Genomic DNA, 21,883 nt, shown 5'->3' with positions numbered 1-21,883 from the left:
TTGCTGCCTCTCTTGCCTCCTCTGTGGGAGCTGGGGTCGAGGAGCCGTCACTGAACCCCAAGAAGTCTGTCCTGTCTCTGTGTGGTCACTTAGCAGCCAGCCCAGTTCACCTGCAGTGACCCTGAGTGATCCAGTTGTGCGTCACGCGTCACCACTCAACTTCTCCCCATGGATTGGATAAGTCAGAGTCCTGCAAGGGACTCCCCCCAGCCCAACTGCCGTCCCCTGGGGGACCATGGAAATGGAGAGGGAGACTTTGGAGACCCACACCCCTCTGTGGTGCTATGATCAGGTGTGCCTTTCTCAGTTGCAGAGAAATAACAAAACTCCTAGTCAGTGAGAGGCCAGCCCCTCCCGTCTAAGTGTCCCCAGAGAGGCGTGTGGAGGACAGTGCCTCTGTGTGTGCCTGAAGGGAGCGACTGAACTGCTGGACTGGACAAGCAGGAGCCAGAAGGCCCCATGGGCCACCTGGTGGCGGCATGTAAAGTGTCACCAAGGTCCGACCGGCAGCTACAGCCACCTCCCTGTCCACGGCAGAGGACGCCCCTGAGGCCCTCAGCCTGACTCTGGTGATACCGTCCACCTGGAGGATGCAGGTCACAGCCTGCGGGTCATGCACTGCTTCCCTAAGGCTCGGCCAGCACAGAGGAGCTCAGCACCCACAAGACCCACTGCTCCCCACACCCGCCCTGAAGCTCCCGCAGCCTGGACTCTGGAGTGACCAGCGACTGCCCGTGTGGACACCCCAAGCCATGAGTAAGGGCCCTTGACCGACAGCACAGATAGTGACGGATGCCCAGGGCAGTGGAGAAGGCAGGTGACAGCAGGACAGCCACCCAGCCCAGGGGTCCACCTGCCCTGCCCGTCCACACCAGTCAGGGCCAGACTGCCCCGACCTCATGTGTCCAGGAGACCAGGTGGCTGTGATCTTCACCTGGCCACGTGCCTCGTCCCACCCCAGTGGGCACACAGAAGGCCAGGTGCAGAGGCTGGCTCAGCTTGCCCGAGGCCACCCAGGGAGACACCAAAGACGCAACAGAAGCCTCTGGAAAGTGCGGGGGAAGCTTGCTGTGGACTCGTGGGTCCTTGCACACTGCACAGGAAGGCGACGAGGCACCCAGGGTTGCAAGCCACAGCGGAACCCTGGCCACTCACTGGCCGTGCACCTTCCAGCACTCCCTGCCGGCCGGGCCTCCCTTCCTCTAGAAACCGGAGTGAAAACCCGCATCCCCACAGGCGCAAGCAGAGTCCCTCGTCCACGGGGGAGGAGGGCAGGCGGGGACGCGAGGGCAGGCGTCCTGTTGTAAAGGGCCAAACCGCCTGCCGAGCCACGCAGGCCCTCTGACGGATGTCCTGGCAGAAGACAGGAAGGGACCGACTTCCTCTGTGCTCAGAGACCTTTCCAGGAAATGGGGGGGGGCAGCAACGCTGGACACGGAGAGCGCGTATGTAGGGGAGCAGGAAAGGGGAGCGCAGGCCCCGGGGCACGGTGCCTGTTCCCACGGAGTCCAGCAAAGATCTGGGGGCCATGGCCACAACCTCCCCACAGCCACAGAGGAGCCCTGTGACCCGGGCTCTTCCTTGTCTGCAGGGAACTACGTGTCCAGTGCCCTCTGGAAATGACGATGGCCCGTGTCAGTGAGGTTTCTAGACAACCGTTCTCCTGATTTAAAAAGACGCTCGGCAGGGAGCTGCACTGGGCTGAGCCAGGCTTAGGCCTCCCTGGCACTGTGACCCTTGGCACTGGGCATGGTCCTGCAGGGATCTGGAGGCCTTGCCAATGCAGCTGTTCCTGGTGGTATTGGCCCCTGGGACTCGAGGCTCCTCAGCCGTGGCAGTGGTACCTGTCCCTGGTGGACCTGGCCTCCGTGCACCTGGGCCTTGCTGTGTGGGCTGCTGAGACTCCTCCTGAGAGGTGCCAAGTGTTGCCCTGTCAGCCAGCAGGCCGCCACCCGCCTGCAACATCATCCTGGGGGCATCTAGGGCAGGAGTCAGGACGCTCAGCTGAACCACAGAGGACCCCCCACGGTGTTCCGACTCCCCACTTTGGGCAGCCTCCCCTGCAGATGCCATCATCACTGTCAAGCATGCCCAACCTGCTTGACTCTGTACATGTGCTGCACATGTACGTGGGGACAGAGTTACGTCTGTGTGGGGAAGTTCTGCCTCGGGTCACACCCTGGGCGGCAGGGTGAAGGAGGAGCACACCCGGGTACTTACAGTGTCCCACATCACGATGTACACGTCCGTGCTGAAGGAGTTGTTCACGTGCTGGGTGATGTAGAGATTGACGAAGTCGCAGAAGTGGTGGTACATGTTGATACCTGGTGTACGGAAAGACATCCACCTCAACCAGCCCTCCAGCACCAGCATGAAGCCACCTCCACCCCGTCCCCAACCCTGGGATGGACTTTGAGTTGATATAAGAGGGGGAATCAAACAGGTCAGGAACCAGGAACACAAAGACTAACCCTTATTCTTTCTGATCACTTCTTTAAAACATCAGTTCAGCAGCACCCATTCACAGCTGTACGGGTGGTGAGGGGGACAACTGGCATTGTGGTAGGTTCCGTTCCTGTCCCTTCTGCCCTGCTTGATTACTGCCCACACTATTGCTGGGAAAACACGAGCCAGCTCCTGCTGAGAAGAGGTGACCCGGATGCTCCAGCTGAAGGTGCACAGTGCTGGGCAGTCCACTCGGGGCTTACAGGGGGAAACAGGGACAGCTAAGCCTGAGCTCCCGCTTTGCCCCAAGAATCCAAAGAGGAGGCACCTCCAAGTGTCCATCCCCATGTCTGGCACAGAGTGAGACCCTCAGCCAGCCAGGGCCCACTGGGGCACAGTGGAGGGGCTGCAGCTGCCACTACCTGCGAGTTCTCATGCCAGTCATTAAAGATCTCTGCTCGTGATGTGGGTGTGCAGCACCCAGCACTGAACCTGAATCCTGCCAATCAACAGGGGGCGACGTCCCAAGGAGGGGCATCGAAGACACGCAGGTTCAAGGAAGGAAAAAGTCGGGTGAAAGAAAAACAGGGAGTCTCAGGAGCAGAAGCCGGACAACTTTCTGAGTTCATTTCCGCAGTGAATGACAACATTGTGTGCCAGAAAATAAGAGCAAAAACTACTCAGTTCTTTGCAACCTAGCATCTTGGAGGATGTTTGGAAAGGCTCATTTTTTTTTTTTTTTTTTACCCAGAAAAATTTTGGCAAAGGGCATATTTTCAAATTAACAAGAAAAATAAAGTTCTGGAAGAATGCGTGCCCCTCCCCCGGGTGACACTTAGGGAGTTCTGGACATTGATGGAGGGACGGAGCATGCAGGGACAGTGCTCAATACAAGGAGGACGTGTGGACAAGGGCAGACTCAGGCTGTACCCTGGGGAAGTGTGCCCAGGGCCTTACCTGCTACCCAGTGCTCATCCTCCCCGGCTCAGAGTGGAGGGGACAGGGAAGAGGGCAGAGTGTGAGGCTGCAGTGAGGACAGCAGAGGCACGTGCCTGCTCAGCCTGTCCCTCCCAGCTCCCACCTCTGCACAGAGCCCCACAATCCTGCAGCTCACACGCCCCTCCTCCCCAGGCAGGTCAGGTGTGTCTTGGCCCCGTTTCACTGAGCCAGAACTTCGAACGTCGCATATTTACTTGCTCTTATTTCAAAAAATGCAAACTTGCCCGATGGCAGAGTCTAAGGCTTTGTAACATAAGAATCACGACGTGTGCAGGCAGAGACAGGAAAACTCACGGACGGGCTCTCCACGCCTCACCGTGTGCCCTGCCTCTCGTGAGAGTCCACACGACCCAGTGTGGAGGACAGAGACAGTACCAGGGCCTGTGTCTCTCCTCTCCAGGGCAACCAGTTCACTGGGTCAAAGTTACGCGTGCCAGCTGAGGCGCAGGCCAGCAGACATAAATGGGAAAAGAATGCTAGTGTTCCCTCTGCCCCCAAAATACACTGCAGTGGTGACTTCTAAAAGAATTTTAAAGTCACTCTAGTCATGGAAATGATATTAGAAAGTTGGACGGGGTGGGGGGATATGGACATTTCTCCTTGACTTACGGTACATCCTTGGCCTCTATATTTTTTAAAAAATGGTCATAAAACATAATCCAGCTGGGAATGGTGGCACACGCCTGTAATCCCAACAACTTGGGAGGCTGAGGCAGTAAGATCGCAAGTTCAAAGCCAGCTTCAACAATGTAGCGAGGCCCTATGCAATTTAGAAGCCCCCTGTCTCAAAATAAAAAATACAAGGGACTGGGAATGTGGCTGAGTGATTAAGTACCTCTGGGTTCAATCCCCAGTCCCCAAAACAAAAAACAAACCAAAAAACCCACCAGCAACAATAACCAAAAAAAAACCCACAATCTAAGTCAGGAGATTGAGAATCCAGATGGGGTAAATTTAGTTACAGAGTGAAAGTACACCTACTTCTTGCGATTTTTGAATGAGTCACTTGGTATAAATGTGAGGGTTTCTTCTAGAATACCAAAAGTGTAAAGTAACAGGAAAGTCAAACGAGTTCATTGACTTCAGAGTAAGAAGCAAAAATCGAATCCACCATTAGTCATATTGCTTTTTTAAAATTCACAGAAAATGACGACATACATATATGAAAAACAGATTAAGGCTGCATTCGTCATTATTTAAGTTACAGAAAAATTTAACTTCTTACCTGCATCTAATTTCATGAAATACGTGGGTTTTTCAATGACAATGTCACATTTACCATCTTCTATGGGTCTGAAGTTGAGCTGAGTATAGGTTCGTAGCTCAGCAAACCTGGAATTAGGAATGGGGATATAATTTCTAAAGGATTCTTCCAAACTCCCTATTGCAACATTTTAACTTAGGATCTGTTCCCTGGGTAGCTCCTGTTTCTAGTGTTTAGAAGCCTTCTTATGGCAACAAGAGGCTTTTCAAACCTATTAAAAAAGATCAGATTCCAAAAATCACCTAGTACCCAGGAAGACATTCATATAACCAGCATCAGCTTTAACACTGAAACAGGAATCCGATGATTTTAAAATTCAGTTTCATGTACGAGGAAGTTAAACCGGGAACCTAACACCAAAGAATGGACACCAAGCTGGCTCTAAATAATCTCCCAGTGCAGTTGGAAGATCAGCAGGATCTGCAGTAGCTGAGGAGGCACAAAGAGAAGAACGGGCAGAGAAACTCCTAGAGGAGGCTTCTAGAATGCTGACAGAGATCAGATTCCCCAAATCACCGAGCACCCAGAAAGACCGCAGACACAGCTCAGCTCCCCTGAAACATGGAAAGTCTGTTTCTCAGAAGACATTTCCTGATGGCAAACAAGAGACAGTCCCAGGCGGGAGGCAGGAGACGTTCACGGTGAACGGGAAGAGCCTTGGGTCCTCCTGGCCCTTGAGATCACGTCTCACGCAAAACAAACAGCAAACAGGTCCTTTAAAAACACAGTGCAGAAAAAAAAGCAGGACTCCACTCCAGCCTCGCCCCCTGAAGGGGTGGAGGTTACCCACCACCTGGAGAGTGGGGTGGCTCCGGGGCTCACCCAGGACACAGCAGAAGCAAGAGCTCCTCCTTCTGAGATCCAGGTAGACCAACACTGTGGCTTCCATCCTGGGGCACGAAGCCCCTCTGGGACCTAGGAAGCCGCTGGTGCTCTGTGGGGAGCAGACCCACAGAGTGGGTCTCTGTCTCTGGGACAGACCCACAGGGTGAAGACTGAATCTTCTGGCCAAGAGCCAGAGAGCAGCTGAGGCTTGCTGCAACCCGAGAGAGTTCAGCAGCGGACTGTGGAGGCCGGCTGAGTGCCAGATGGCTACAGCCCTGGCCAACAGCTTGACCTCGTGGGACACCCCAAGCTGCTCCCAGTCCTGCTCTCAGCAGCAGCGCTATCATCTCAGCAGGAAGTGTTCACTGGGGTAAGTTGCTGGGTTGGGGGGTCATTTGTTATAAAGCCATAGACAGCATAGACAAATACGCCCTCGGGAGGTTTGGGAAGGATGTGCTACAGAGCAAGAGATGCTAACCCAGTGACACCCGGGGCACCTCGACATGAAGTCAGACGCCAAAATGTGCCAGGAACGGAACCTGGGAGCCACCTACTGCACAAACCTGCTAAGTCACAGGAGAAACTCGGCTGCAGACTGCAGAACACCGCACAGGCCCCCCGTTATGATCCGGGGTGTGCCAGCATGAATGCTCTACCACAAAAGCTGACTGTCAGTTAGAGCAGCCTCCGTGGCCCTGAGGTGGAGCCCCGGGTTGTCCAAATGAGGAACATCCCACATCCTGACTGTGGTGGCCACAGGTCCCTAGACAGCGACACACATTTACAGTGCACACCTTTGCTTAGCCTGGTGAATCCACGTGTGTGCAGGGAGTAGCCCTGCAGCAGTGCCAGGTTCCTGGCTCTGACCCTTGTGCTGTGCCACCTGAGATGTCATTGCTACAGGAAGCTGGGGTGACAGCCCAGTGGGGGCTCCCTGCTTAATGTTTAAACTTCCATGAGTCTGAAAGCGCTTCAAAATAAGAAGTGTAGAAGTCAGGGCAGCGTTTACCCTTCAGGGGCCGGGGAAGGGCCTGGAGGGAGGGTCACGAGGTGAGTGCACTCTTTCAAACCACACTGTACCCGCTTTGTGCATGCAGTGATAAATTCCAAAGCATGTGCATTTTTAAGAAAATGTGTTGCCCAAAATGTATGCAGCAATGATGAGTGAATAAAATTCACTTCTAAGTGACTTTTCCTTTACTTTCTATTATTCTATAAGCAAATATATTTGATGCAGATGCATCCGAGGATTCTTCTATAACCGTCACTCCTCAGCAGCTCAGGCCCGTGCAAATTTCAGTAACACAACTTGAAATTATCTACAAATGAAGTGATATTTTTGAAATCTGCAAGTTTCCAAAGTAAAGGCAAACATTTTAGAGACAAGTGTTTAAAAAAAAAAAAAAATCACGTTACCAAGACTGCAGAGGGCTTTTGCGTTGACCTTCAGACAACAACAATTGCGAGTCAAGTTCACAGTGTCCTCCAATTTCACCTTTCCGGAAAAAATCTTCCTTGAATCTAGTGTAAAGAAAAAAAAAAAAAACTGAGTTTAGAAAACTTTTTCAAGACTCAAGCCCATGAGTTGTGAGTAAAAGCAATTGCGAATTTCAAAATTAATTGTCCATGAGAATCTACGCCGCGTGCTTGTGCAATGACATTCCCGTCAAGGAGCAACCACACCGATGACGGGGCTCTTAAGACACCAGTGGCAGCCTGGCTGCCTGTCGGTGTGGACGCTCTACCGCATCTGCACAACCCGCCTAGATACGTGTTTCTCAGAATGCATCCCCACCACTTGGTGAGATGTGACTGAGTTTATGATAGAAAATTTAAGACAGCTGCAAAAGCCGGGCTGAGGGTGTCACTCAGTGGCAGACACTTGCTTGGCTGCTCTAGCACCGCAGAAAGGAAGAAAAAAAAAAATCATGCAGAAGTAGTAGGATCCCATGAGGGTCTCCAGGTGCCTGTGGCCTAATTCCCACCGTGATCCAATCAAGACCCGTGTGGAGCATCCCTGCCTCACCTGCCACCCAGCCTGACCGTTTCCCTGTGAAGCAAGTCCCAGACAGTCCCGACCCCAGACCTCTCAGAACGTCTACGAGCACCTTCTACGTACCTTTCCTCATCTCTCTTGATGCTTCTGAAGTCAAGGTAGAGGTTGGTTGCTCTGCAGTATTGAAGGTAACGAGAGCACATCAGACTGGAGTCGCTCTGAAATAAGGTCAAGGAAAAGAAAAACACAACTCTGACTATTTTTTTTTTTTTTTTTTTTGGTACCTGGGTGCTCACTCTTCCATCCCCAACCCTTTCTATTTTTTTTTTTTTCTATTTTCTTATTTTGAGACAGGCTAGCTACATTGCTAAGGCTGGTCTCGAACTTACGACCCTACTACCTCAGTCTCCCCACCAGCTGGGATGACAGGTGTGGCCACCGTGCCTGGCACTTAGCATGACCATTTTGAGGACTCGCCAAACTGGCTGAATGTGTCGACAGCAAGTGTACCCACAGGGCACAGGGAGGAAGGGTGCGGAGCTGCGTGTCTGAGGATCCCTCCTCCCAGTCTGGCAGCAGGGACCTCTGCTAGCTCCCGGGGTGCAGTTCCTGTGCAGAACCCGCAGAGTGTCTCTGCATGGCCTCAGATGTCACCGCTGAGCTGTACACGCGGTTCAGTTCAGTTCCCAAAAAGAAGTGCTCGGAACCGATGTGGTCCATAGCTATGGAGAAAAGCGTTCTCCCAGCGAGCCAGACCAAACAAGAAGCGCACACACGCAAACACACACACACACACACACACACACACACACACACACACACGACACCCAGTGATGACGATTTTAATAAGAGTCTCCCACAGTTCGAGGAGTCCACCTCACCAGCAGCAGGACTGGCCATGAGTCCCTCATGCTGCCAATCTGGGTCACGGGAACTTGAGGTTCCTTACGCGGGTTTTTATACATCCCTTACATTGGCTACTCTAAGTAGAAGACAGAGATTATCCTCCCAAAAGCTGAATGAAGGAGCTGCAGAGTCAACTGCCACAGCCCGCTTCTGCCCCCGCCACTGGTCTGTGCTGAAGGAGGGAGCACTCTGCAATGGTTCCGCTCTGGGTTTTATTTGCAGATTCAAACACTGATGTGTTATTTCTCCTAAAACTTGTCATGAGAGCAGGGCCTTAATCAGGACCTGCGAGGAGTTCTGCAATCTGCAGTGAGCCCAAGATTCCAGGGGACTGGTGTCATGTTCCTGTCTGTAAAACCCCATCTCCCAACACTCGGCGTGATGGACTAGCAGGTGGGGACTCTGGTGAGTGTGGTTAGTGCCCCTCTGAAAGGGACCTCACCCTCTTTGCACCAGAGGAGGGTACAAAGACGGGCAGCTCTCTGCCAGCTGGAAGAGGACCCTGATGGGAACCCGATGGCACCAGCCTCTTTGTCTTGGACTCCCTGCCTCTGGACTGGGAGGAAGGGAGCTCTGCAGCTGTGGGCCACCAAGCTATGGTATCACAGCGGCCCCAAACTAGGACGGGGATCAGACTCAGCACACGCACATGGATGGCATTCCACGGCTGCCCTGAGAGCTGTGCAGGGTGGGCCGGGCTCCTCCCCGGCCTTCTCCTTCTCAACTGCCAGCCCCAGCCACTGTGATGTCAGCCAGAGGCCTGTTGCAGGTGCCTGCAGCAGTCTAGCTGAGGGCCCAGCCTCCCAACTCCAGGCCTCCCTCCCTCTGCATAACTGCTAACAGCTCTAGTCAAGGACACACTAGAGAGCATGTATTCAGCTTGTGAATTTATGTTTCTCATTTGCCAGACTCCTGGAGGTGACAGAAGCCCCAAGCCAGGATTCAGGACTGTTAGATTCTAGGGAATAGGGGACTTCAACAGTAATCGGTCACAATACCATCCACCTTTAAAATAACACTAAGCCTTTTGTGGGGAGCCAGGCCGTGCACTGAGCAATTTTATAAGCAGAGCCTCGTTTCATCCTCCCTACAAGCTACAAAACTGGCATGGCTTTAAGACAAACTCCAACGGCCGAGTGCCTTGTCCATCCAAGTCAGGACCTGAACTCTGTGATCGGGAGCTGACTTTGTTCTCACCACGTAACACCACCTCCTGACCTCGTGTTTGTCCTCCCCACGGGGGTGTGGAATGGAGGGAAACACACTGGAAAAGCAGCTGCCTTGAATTCCATAGTCTGGAAGGCTATAGCTTGAGGGCTCAGAGGAGTTGCTTAACTGCTTTGAAGACCCTGTTTTCTGCTCCAGGAAAGTAGCTCAGTATCTCTGCTTTGCCCGTCTGCTGCAGCACTGGTGAGACAACTGGACAGCGTTCCGGAGAGCTCGCTGCAGACTGTCCAGTGCTCAGCAAAGAGAAGCCTGGACTCGAAGTATCCTCTGCCCCAGATGACCTTGATACTGGGGATCTAACCCAGGGGCACTTTACCACTGATCCATGTCCCCAACCCTTCTATTTATTTATTTTTTATTTTGAGATAGGGTCTCACTAAGTTGCTGAGGCTGGCCTTGAACTTGTGATCCTCCTGCCTCAGCCTCCGAAATTGCTGGGATTACAGGGTGTGCCTCAGAGCGCAGCCTCAGAAGGGATCTGTAAAGACACCACAACCAGTTTCTCTTCTTCAGCATATGTGGTGGGAGGAGATTCTGAACCTAAAACTATTTTAACTGCCTCAAGATATACCTATCTGACCTACATGTGAAAGGAGAACAGGGTTTCTGAAGGAGACAGAATCCCGCCTTTGGGGATGCTAATAGAACTCCAAGTCTATAAAGAGAAGGGGATTCCTTGGATGGTACCTCTTCTTTTTATTTACATTACAACCTGATCAATGCCATTGACAACTAATAGTAACATGAAGCACGCTGGTGCATGAGACAGCCAGACGCCTACCGTGCTCTCGGGCCGGCACAGCACGCGCACCTCCTCCAGCCGCTCCCTGGCAAACCCGAAGTCAGCCTGCTTCCAGAACAAGTCCTGGGCCGCCTCCACGCTGTCCATCCTGTTTGCAAAAGAAAAGCTGCTTTTACCCTTTACCTCCTTCTGGGCTGGAGTTTTCTGTCTAAACATCAAGTTGTAGAAATCTGCTTAACTTTGATTTTTTTTTTTTTGCATATATATCATCATTTCCCAGTAACTATTCCTCTGTAGGTGAAGCTACCAGCAGAAGCTATTCACTGACTCGTGGGATCATGAGGAGAGACAGCACCCTGCCCACCTCGCCCTAACGGGAAGCTTCTTGCAGAATCCCGGGGAAACTCTCCGTTGTCTCCTCTGCCTACCCTGGGGAGGTGCTGTCCAGAGCCGTGCACTACCCTCTCCATCTGGCAGAGGAAGTGACCGATATCCCCACCCAGCATAAAGACAGTCAGTTGAGTACAAGACTGGACTGGCAAATTAATACCTAAAGAATGACTATCTAAGGCAAGCGGGGTACTGGCAGGCCCGGCCCAGAGAGCAGGAGTCTCACAGGGAGCAGGGTATCTATTCCCTGGGGGAACTTACCATCCCAGGCTGCACACGGGGTAACCAAACCTGAACTCTGGCTGGCAGGACTTCTCGTAACCCCAGCAGTAGTTCAGGTTTTCCAAGTGCTCCTGCGGACAAGAAACACGCACACTTAGATGGGCCTCCTTTCTGACGCTTAGAGGGAATGCTCAGGTTTTTTTCCATTCGCAAAACGAACCTTTACAGAACTGTCGTATTTTACCCTAGGATTCACGTTCCCAGAGTGAATTCCGAGAAGAGCAGTCTCGCTTCTCAGTGGCGGCCTTAATCACGCCTGCGTCTGTCCTAACCAGACGTCCAAGCTCTTTAGCTAGACCACCAAAGACCCATTTGAATTAGAATGTCTTTAAATTCTGGCTTCAGAGATGGGCCTTTCTCAGAGGGCAAACTGAGCAGATACGCACACTGGAATTTCTGTTACTAAAAGGAGCACCGCTAACTTGAATGGAGCAGGAACTTGGCTCATCAATCAAGGTCAGAAGAAACCCCCAAGGTCCCAAGGTCACACCCTTGAGGCCTGGAGGGACACGGAAGGGGCTGCAGGGCCAGGTTCCTCTGCAAGGCGCCAGGAGCAGCGCTGGTTGGATTCCAGGAACTGATTTTACATGTGCTTCCTGCACCGGCATGTGGGAAAGGAAGCGTCTCCTGGGGCCCAGCTTTGATCTCCAAGGCCCTCTGAGACGTCTTAATGGGCCCCTATTTGAGGCCTTTCCAACCTCAGAGTCTTGCTTGGGGAGAGAGGCTGAGGAGCCATTACTGAAATCAAGCACCAAGGGACCTCTTAAGGGCCCTTGAAAAAGGAAGGGGGTGCGAATTCTTGACTTGGGACGAATGTTCTTTTCTGCCTAAAACCTGATTTGCTTCATTTACAGAGTGTGCAGACAGGACTGGGTGCCGTTTTAGCAGCGGCTTAGACACCCACGGTCACTCCTGTGCGTGGGCATGGTTTTCAGACAAGTTCGGTTCACTCAGAAGTGTGGTGGGATGAACTGGCGCAGTCACTGGCTCGTCCGAGAGTCAGAATCCGACCTTCGGTTTCACACCGTTACAGCAGAATTAGGAAGCCAGCCCAAACCGCATCCTTGCAGAAGGGGAGACGCCTAACGCCTACCTTATATGGGCAGTGTGCGTCCTTCTTGCAGAGGGCGGCGATGTGCCTGTTGTTGTGCAAGAAGCGGGGAATGTGCTCCTGGTGCAGGAGGAGGCTGGCGTAGTCGAACAGGGGCTCACCCGGCGCCTGGTGGGTCTCGGGGGCAGCCCCATCTTGACCACTCAGAGAGACTTCATGCAGTAACGCTCCAAAGACAAGCAGCATTAACATAGCAGCCTCCAAACCTAGGCGGAAAACAAACCGGTCTCCATGAGGAAGTGTCCTTGAAGAGCCAAAGCAAAGGTCCAGCGCTAAATGAGCATAATCACAGCGCCCTTCGCTGCATCACTGAGGGATGCTCATTTGCCAAATGCTCACTGAACTCCTGCCCTGTGCCTGGCATCGTGTTAGGAGCTCGCTATGCACAGAGGGAGAGGAGAATGTCACATCCCAAATACATTTCTTTGACATACGTAGGGTTGGATATTCAGAGAAATTGCAGACCTCTGCAGACTCTGAGAAGCTGTACTGTCGTAAAGAGAAGTGTGCAAGCCTCCTCAGGAGACGTGGAGGCAGGTCCCGGGTTTCCAACCCACCACTCCCCTTTGGGTCTAGGAGCGCTCTTAGAGCTTGTGTGGGTCTGCTGCCTGGCCCCTGCAGGGATCGTCACAGAGAGGCCCCACCTGCACAGCAAGGCCACCCTCGATAGCTGCTCAGCCTCCCCCGCAGCCCTGGGGCTCCATATCCCCCCCCCAGAAGCCCAACTCCGCACCCCTGTTAGCTCCACACGAGGTTCAGCCCTCTTTGAGCTCAGATGCCGTGCTGATTAGCACCTAAGTTCTCTTCCCTGTTATCTACGGTCAGTTTATTTTACAGAATAAAGTTACCAAATCTTCAGGGGAAAAAAAAAACATTGACAACTTCCCCCAGACCAAGCTAAACGGGACAAGAGAGACCAGTGCTCTCATAACTTGTACCCTAGTGCCAGAGAGAGAAACCACAGAGTGGAGAGGCATTCCAGATGTCAACAGGGCTGCAGAGGAGGCCAAAAGAAGAAAGCACTCACTTCCGGCTCTGCTGGGTGCAGGATTTCCGAGGCAGCACCTCAACAGTGCCTCTGTTGAGAAGGCAGCCACAGTACCATAAGGGACTGAGTGTGGCTGTGTTCCAATCGGACTTCATTGACAAAAACCACCGAGTTGACGACTGAGTAAGGTAATGTGGTGATATGGCCGCCGCACAGCGCAGGGACGTGAACACTGACCTCGTCACCTGGGCCTGAACCCCAGTCTGTAGCTCCCTGGCGAGCAAGCTGCTTCACCTCTCTGTGCCTCAACGTTCCCACCTGTAAAATAAAGATAACAGGGAGCATTCCTTCCCGGGGCCGGTGTGTGGATGGGTGAATTACGGTACAGTGTTCAGACATGCACCTGGAACAAACCAAGAGCTCCGTGAGCATTCGAGACAGAATAGGGAGCGTCACGGAGTGTTAGGGAAGTGTCTGGGGACCAGGAGCCACCACAAGAGCACACGGCGGAAGTCAGACCCACTTCAGGAGTCCCTTGGGAACAGCGAGGGCGGTGACGTCCTGAGCCCACCTTCCAGCAGGGACAGAGGTCACCTGTTGGGAGCGGCATGCCTTGGAACAGCAGGAGTGAAACCAAGCGGTCTGCCCCGGACTCACACTGGCCTTAAAAGCCGTAACGCTGTGGAACACGACCTGGTCCCAAAGCCTCCTGAGTTAATCAGCCCCCCAGGAGGGGCAGATCTCAAACCCCTCCTGCACAAACCCAGGCGTGAGCACTCCACTCTCAGCTCCTTCAGAGGCCTCTCTGCCCATTGTTCTGGTTTCTGTGGTTTTTTAAGGGCCCTGCCATCAGACGGAGCCATAACCTGCCGCCTGCTCCTCAGTAGCATCTGCTGCTCGCAGGGTGGGGTGGGGGGCAGGACCACAGAGCTTCCAAATCAGCCTCCACTGACTCCAGACCTCTAGCCTACGCTGCTGAGGTCCACACACCTGGAGCTTCAGGGCCAAGGGGTCAGAGTGCACATCGGGCCCCCACCAAGACGACCCTCCTCCCGGAGAACGGTAATCACAGGGGTCTTCATCTAGTCAGTCCTGAAGAACAGGTGCTTGCCTGTTGTAAATCTGATCTGAACTGACACTTGTTGTTGGGATTTTATCCAACTTCAGAAGATGTGGTGACAGAAACAATGACTTGACTTATATTGAAGCTACCCACCTCTTGAATCCTCAGAACCACCCAGAAGCTATTGATGTTTCAGGTCTCTAAACCCTGTTGGAAAAAAAAACAAACAAACAAACAAACAAAAAACACATCACCTCAAGAGCATGCTAACGTAGACTTTGAAGTCTGGGAGATGACCAGATTGAAAGGAGGTATAATGAGAGAAAATGATTCCTGAGGCTTAGCCAGGAAGCCCAGCTTGGGACACTCTCTCTTTTCGTCCCTAAAAGCCACAGGTCTCAAAGCAAACTCAAGGCCCAGCCCTCAATACAGTGACCTGGTCGGCAATGTGGGCTGTTGAGCAGGAAGGTGACTGCCCACTTTGCACAGCCATGGATGGTACAGGCCAAGGGAGGACATCCCTCAGCAGGGCAAACACGTCCTGCTCTCTGCAGAGCTGCCAGTGGCCTGGAGGTGCGTGGACAGGCTATCCTACCCTTTGGCTGGCCCTTGGGGTAACAAAGTCATTCCATGTCTTGACCCAGGCCCGAACTGTGGTTATGGAAGTCCACTGTCTTGAGGGAGCTCTGGCCCTAAGTGAACCCCATCCCAGAAGAAAAGTAACACTTGGGCATTTAGATTTTAGGGAAAATGTAAAGAGGCAGATGTTAAACCTACCCCTGGCTTAAACTGGATGGCAGCTGCGGATGTGTGAAAGCAGAGTCTTTCTGGGGTCTGTCCTCTTGCATGTGCCTGGCCGGGGAGCCACGATGGTCCAGGGGGTCCAGCAGTGGGCAGCGCTGGGAGCTGTGCTGCCTATCTCCAGCCAGCAGGGCTGGCCTCCTCCACCTCCTGGTCCCTTGATGGGACTTCCACAGGCCTAGAAGCAGAGAGGGAAAACTGCAAAATCTAACAAATGACCAGAGATGAAACCTGGGGGGGACGGAGCCACAGTGGCGACACACGCAGCGCTCTCTGACAGAGCTCTGAGCCAGATGCAACTGAGATGCAAGGACTCCTAATTGCCGGGTCCCCACCTGTGTCGCCAAGTCCCGCGGTGGGTATGAGCAGGGCTCAGAAAGGGCTCGGCAGCCAGGACCCGGTCCCCCAGCTGTCTGCCACGACACCCGCCCCCTCCCCAGTCTGGAGGGCCCGGCAGCCAGCGCCCTGGCGCCGCGCAGACCCTGCGCCCTGTTGGCGACCCCGGCCAGGCTCTCCCGGGACCGCCTGGGCGCCGCGACCCGGGGACCCGGGCGCACCCGGGAGGGCCTGGGAAACACGGCCGACTGGGTGCAGAGGCGGCCCGCGTGATCCGGGGCCCTGCGCGCCCCAGCCGGCTCCGGGGAGGCCAGGCGCGGAACGGGCGGGCCAGGAGGGTGCCCGCCGCCGTCCCTGCTGCAGGGAATGGGGAGGAGCGCGGAGGCTCGGCCCTCCCGGAGGCCGCGGCCGGGCAGCGCAGAGCGCGGGCGCAGCTCGGGGGTCGCGGAGAGGCCCACCTGGAGCCGCGGAGACGGCAGACCCGGGCCGCGGGGAGGAGGGAATCGCCACACCCGCCACCGCGCTCGCCGGAAACCTCGGTGCGCCGCGGGGCCAGGGGGCGCCCGGGAGCAGGCGGCGGGCGGGGCCGCGGGGCGCGGGCGCGGGCGCGGGCTCGGGGAGGAACCCGCGACCCACCCCGCGGGGCCCGCGCGGGCTGCACTCCCCCCAGCGGAGGCCAGTGCCACCGCCCGGCCGGCCCCTGCCGCGCCCTGGTCCCAGCTCGTCCCGGCGGCGCGCTCCCGGGCCTTGGGACCCGGCTGGAGGACGACCTGGGCTTCGCGCCCTTCCAGGTGCACCGCGCGGAGTCCCTCCTTCCCATGCGGTCTCGGGCACACGGTGCCCAGCGCTCCACGCGGAGACCGCCCGCCGCTGACCCAGCCGCTCCCGGGGTGAGGCCAGGAGCCAGGCGCGTCCCCAGGGTGCTCTCACCTGCTGCCCGTCGGCAGCGAGTCCAGAGCTGCTCCTGACGTTCGTTTTCCAGGTTTCCTATTTTATCTCAGGGGCCACTGCTTACTTATACCCTCCCCGGTTGCTGGAAGGCCCAGCCCCGCGGCCTTCTGCTCCTGGCACCGCGCCCCCGGAGCTCGGTGAAGTGGACCATTAAGCACTGACTCAACTTGGACCGACTAAATGAAGTTGACGCGGCAAAAATAAACACGCCCAGATGTAAAGTCACTAGTGTTAGGTAACGTGATCCCAAAGGCCTGAGAGTTCCGTTAGTACTGCGCTAAATCAGGAATTTAGCATGCAGAGCTCTTTCTCCTTTCAAATAATAACAAAAGCATATATAGTATTTAACATGTGCCAGGCATTATTCTAAAACACTTTACAAGTGGCCATCCATTTCCTCTTCATGTTAAGAAGAGTCTCTGGGGGCTGGGGACCTAGCTCAGTTGGTAGGGTGCTGGCCTGGCATGCATAAGGCCCTGGGTTCAATCCCCAACACCAAAGAGAACTACTACTTCATTATTTCATACTCTGCCTACCCACCTCAATAAGAACAGTAATTTTGTTTTGGTGCCAGGCCAGTATTTTTGGTTTTCTTTTGTTTTTGAGCCACACCCCCAGTCCAGGACTGCGATTCTTTAAAAAATGCTTTCTCAGCCTGTTGGCTACCCTGCTATTTTAGTCATTTCAGGAAATGTGGCTTTCCTGTGAGTTCATTCTAAATAAATCATTGTAAACAAGCCGCTTTTACACTAGAGCGATGTACAGTTAAAACGTGTGTATGAATACCTAGGAAACATTTCTAAAAATAGATTAGCCTAATTGCAAAAATACACAAACCAATCAAGAATTACTGTGATATCTACATGGTGCTATATTAAATGGCTACCTATTGAATGGTCACTCAGACTTAGAGGAAACATGGTAAAGCTTTTAAAACATGAGACTGAATTCTATGTTACTATGACACCCATTCTCAACATTGCATTTTACCCCCCAAAATCAATGTTAACATTTAATTTTTAACCTTTCTGCAAGTTTACATCTAACCTAATTTCGAACGTCCACCAATAGGAGACTGGATGAAACTATGGTGTCAACTTTCTGTTACTGTGACAAATTCCTAAGATAACCAAGGTGTAAAGACAAAAGGTTTATTCGGGCTCACAGTTTTGAAGGTTTCAATTCATGGCTGATTGGCCTAGCTGCTTTGGGACCTGTGGTGAAGCAGCCAATCATGGTGGGGAGAGCCAAGCCACTCAACCATGGCTGGGAAGTGAGGGGAGGGGAAAGGGCTGGGGTGCCATCATAACCCCTTGCCTTAGTTTCACCTCCTCTCTAAGCACCAAGCTAGCACCCAGCCTCTGGCCCACGGGCCTCTGAGGGGCACTACAGGTCCAAACTACAGCATCTGGTCTTCACAACACAAGGCAGAGCTGAGGAATGTGTCCACACACTGCCAGATATCACTGGGGGTACAAGGGAGTGTAACCCGCACGCAGCTAGGAAAGAGGTGAATACACACACTCGCACACACACACACACACACACACACCCCTGATATCATTTCACAGAGGGACGAGCACTAGTCAATGTGATCACCAGTAGGGAAAGGAAGGGATATAGGACAGGGCACACATAGAAGGCAGCTTCACTGAATACCCCTTACTTACATGTGGCTTGGGACCATGTGAATATGTGACATCATAAAACACAATTTTGAATTTTAAAAAGCAGTCTTGAAAACTGATGGAGAAATTAATCAACTGTATCTAAATGCTCCAGGGTTGTGGCCTGTCAGACAGAGAACTACCCCAAGCAACTCTGAAGCGTAATTTCTACATCCTTAGTGGATTGAATCCTCCAGACTGGAGGAATTACAAAAACCCTGTGGACTCTTTAGTAATTAAACTGTTGGTGGCAACGTTGGTATTGTGGAATAAACCCAGTAGGTGTATCAAGGTGGTACCCTTGAAGCCCAAGTTTGGGACCTAGCAATACAGAGGAAAGCTTGATGGGGTCATGTAAGCATCCTGTAGTTCTGGATCTCGCTTGGGAGTCTCAATGGGAAGACTTACTTTTTCTATGAGAGTTTTCATGAAAACCAGCGTCTCCCATAACCACATGACAAAGGCCTAAGTGTAAAGTACTCCGCAGAAAAGGCACCTGTTATTCCAAGGCTGTGATCTCTACAAACCATTTCCCACTAAAAGAAATGCAAACACCAAAAAAAAAAAAAAAAAAAAAAAAGGATGAACTTGGGTCTGGGAAGGAAGTGGGCAGAAAAGCTGGAAGCATCCCACTTCAGGACGTAGGGAAGCAATGAAAGTATTAGGCAAGGGAGGAGCCATCTGCCAACAGTCCCAAGACAAGACGTATCATCATCCACAGATTAACTGTTGTGGACTGAAGCCCAGCTATCTTCAATCCTACTGAAGAAGACACAGCCAACCAGCCACACAGGCCAAAGTCTGCCCTGTCCACCTTGGATGACATAAGACAACCGACCCTAAACAAAGAAGAACCCTACCCTTTCTAAGTGAATTGTGATGGCATGGTTGATGTGGAGTGTCTCTTTTTACAATGACATGCAGGCTGCGAAGATGGGAAGGGAATGGCAAAACAGCACTCCACCCTACAAACTCCAAAGTGACAGATTTTAGGAGTGGTCACCAGAAGGACAGGATTCCGTGTCATTCATGTGCTGCTGGAATAGCACACTTCTACCTAATGAAGCACTCAGTCAAGTAACAGTGGCCTCTAGATCCAGGTAGAGGAGACCGAACACATAGATCACACACACAACCAGCAACAATCCAGATGCCGGGAACTCGAGCTCTTCAGGAAAAAAGAACAAAGGACTCAGGTGCTTCTACTAATAGCTAGAAATAGAGGGGGAGGGAGAGACCATGAGTTTAGAGATTCAAGACACAGAGCAACAACCACAATGAGCAAGTCTTCTTTGCATCTTGATTCAAACATGAACTTTAAAAAAATGATTTTAGACAACTTGGGAAATATTAGCATTGACTGAGTATTCAATATTAAGAATTAGTTTTTTCAGGTAGGATAATGTGATTTTTTTAAGTCCTTAGATTTTAGGGAACATATGTAAATATAACCAACCCAATTATGTTTGAAACTTGCTTCAAAATATGTGAGGCTGAAACGGACGCCCACTGGGGTGTGAATGAAACAGGATGGGCCAGAGCTACTGAATACTTGGACATTCGTGTTTGAAACTTTGTGTGATCCAACTTCTCACAATTGCATCAGAAGTCCGCTAAGAGGGTTACCGTTCACTGCTACCCCCAGGCACCTGGACAGCTTCAGCGGAACATAGTTTCGGTTCTGTGGTGCAGCTGATTCAGTCACAACTTCAAACTACTGAAGATTTAAGGGAATAAAATTTGGCAGAAGATGAACCGCAGGCACGTAATTCCTTCCCTAAAATTCTTGGGACCATATATATTCCTCCATTTTTTTTATGGAATATGGCTGTATACACCATTTAGTACCCCCACAACTGAGTCCCACCCAGGTCACACCCCCATGGCCTCACACAGCACTTCTGTAGCAAAATGCATGCACATGCACACTGAGGGCATGACGTAGCGGGCCCAAGCTCTGCAGGTCAGAGCTTGTCACCAAAGTCCACCTGATGGCAAACATAGACATGCGGGTTTCAGAGCAGTGGCTAAGGGTTGTCCTACCTAAGTGCATTTCCTGCAGCGCTTGGGGAAATGCAATACTGTTTCCTACTATCATCTGAACATAGATTTCTGAATGCTATATGTTTTAAAAATTAAGATTATAATTTGGAAAGAGACAAATGGAACACCTCATTCAACAAGATCCATCAAGGCAGGAAGAACTTTTAATATTATAGCAACAGAAAACCTCTCATGACCTCTTGCTTAGTATTACTTGAGGTTAAAATATTAAACTTTATGAGCCCTCTTTGGGGGAGTAGAGGGGAATTCCAGGCAGCTCCAAGAGTAAATTCTCTGTATCACAACTGCAGATTACTGGAGCATTTTTGAGTTTTCTGAGGAAAATTATTTAAGTACTGAGAAGAGAGAGTTTAATTTCCATTCCATCTTGGAAGAGGATCTGGTTTGCTAGAAGGTGCAAGGGATAGATGTGGCAACAGCTACTCAAAATGGTACAGCTAATCATGAAAAATAATATGGAATATACTAAAAATTTTTTAGAAATACAGCTACTATATGATCAGCAATTACACTTCTCAGTATTTATCCGAGATTACTGAAAATAGAATCTGGAATAGAAGAGAGATTAGCAATCTCACCAACTCTGCAGCACTAGAAATAATACCAAGAAAGGTCAACAACCAAATGTCCATAGAATGGGGAACAGATAAGAGAAAATGTGATGTATGCATACAACAGAATGCATTTTAAAAGTCCTATATGTACCTAGGGTAATAATGCCTGACTCATTCTCCGGTCTTTCCTATCCCCAGGCCCCTACCCTCCCTTCACTCCCCTCCACCTCATCTAAAGTCTTCACTAGCTCCCCCACCCTTAGAGTGAGTTAGCATCTGCAGAGCAGAGCAAACATTCCGACTTTGGTTTTTGAGGATTGGCTTATTTCACTCAGCATGACATAGAAAGCACTTTGAAGTTACAGAGCTTCATGACAGAGCAATATGAACTGAGGCACAGAGGACACATTTTATCTGCTGTTCCTGAATACAGACACAGCAGAAAATCTTCAGGCATGTCTCAGTATTCAGAGTAACTCAAAGAAAATTTGGCCTTATACTTATTTCCTTGAAACATGAGTTCCCAAGTAATATGATTTTCATAAAACAATGCCATCTTCACTGACTAGTACTCAGTACTGTTAACTATGTTCCTCTGTAGTTTCAGTCATACTTTTAATCCTCCACAAAACATGGGACTGAAGTTCTTAGAGTTGAAAACTGACCTGGAATAGGGACAATTGGCACAACCGTTGTTTTTATGGAAATAAACGACAATTAGAACACAGATGAAATACCTAAAGTCATCAGTCACTTTCTCTCTTTTTTTTTCCTGCTATTTTCTAAGTACCATAATCGTAGGCTTTTAGTAAGTGTTCAAATACAACTTTTAGTTAATAAATCTAATGACAAAGTGAGGGATCATGAGGAAAAATTTTTCCTGCATATTCTTTTCATTGACTCAACTGCAAAAGCTCCTGATTCCCTAGGTCAGAAACCGTCCTTACTCAGAACACCCAAATCCCAGGGTTTGGCACCCGTTGTCGGGGAGAGGCCTCCGGGGCTGGAAGGAGGCTGCAGTCTGCTGACTTGTCCATACGCTCAGGGACCGAGCCCAGGCCTCTTCTACGCTGCTGTTGTGCCCGTTTGCTTTCCAGAACAGAAACCTCTATTTGCAAACTATTTTTGTCAATTTAGATATGACTCTCTTCTCACTAGAACACAGATAGAGAAGTTCTCATGACAAACAAAATATGGCGACCAACATGTAAGACATTCTGCTGCCTCCTGGAGGTTTTCTCAAGAAGTAGATTTAGTGTCCCTTCTCAACTT

General features: G+C 51.5%; 1 protein-coding gene across 3 annotated transcripts in view; it reads right to left on the bottom strand.

Annotated features, from left to right (window-relative positions):
* Positions 1 to 16,447, bottom strand: part of Eogt (EGF domain specific O-linked N-acetylglucosamine transferase) — a 29,650-nt gene extending 13,203 nt beyond the window's left edge. The window contains exons 1-11 of one of the 3 annotated variants that reach the window (XM_026392694.2): positions 16,306 to 16,447; positions 15,016 to 15,217; positions 14,392 to 14,445; positions 13,413 to 13,493; positions 12,170 to 12,393; positions 11,056 to 11,147; positions 10,444 to 10,552; positions 7,653 to 7,747; positions 6,950 to 7,054; positions 4,670 to 4,776; positions 2,221 to 2,324 (exon numbers count right to left, since the gene is read on the bottom strand). In XM_026392694.2, the coding sequence (XP_026248479.2) occupies positions 2,221 to 2,324; positions 4,670 to 4,776; positions 6,950 to 7,054; positions 7,653 to 7,747; positions 10,444 to 10,552; positions 11,056 to 11,147; positions 12,170 to 12,379 (822 nt within the window). In that variant the 5' untranslated portion in view covers positions 12,380 to 12,393; positions 13,413 to 13,493; positions 14,392 to 14,445; positions 15,016 to 15,217; positions 16,306 to 16,447. Of the gene's footprint in view, positions 1 to 2,220; positions 2,325 to 4,669; positions 4,777 to 6,949; positions 7,055 to 7,652; positions 7,748 to 10,443; positions 10,553 to 11,055; positions 11,148 to 12,169; positions 12,394 to 13,412; positions 13,494 to 14,391; positions 14,446 to 15,015; positions 15,218 to 15,833; positions 15,907 to 16,305 lie in introns of those variants that run through there. The other 2 variants (XM_026392695.2, XM_026392696.2) reach the window with 2 other exon arrangements.
* Between the last annotated feature and the right edge of the window lie 5,436 nt (positions 16,448 to 21,883).

This window comes from Urocitellus parryii, chromosome 16 (genome assembly GCF_045843805.1).
Source record: "Urocitellus parryii isolate mUroPar1 chromosome 16, mUroPar1.hap1, whole genome shotgun sequence".
Lineage (NCBI taxonomy): Eukaryota > Metazoa > Chordata > Mammalia > Rodentia > Sciuridae > Urocitellus > Urocitellus parryii.
This window is presented reverse-complemented; position numbering and strand designations above follow the sequence as displayed.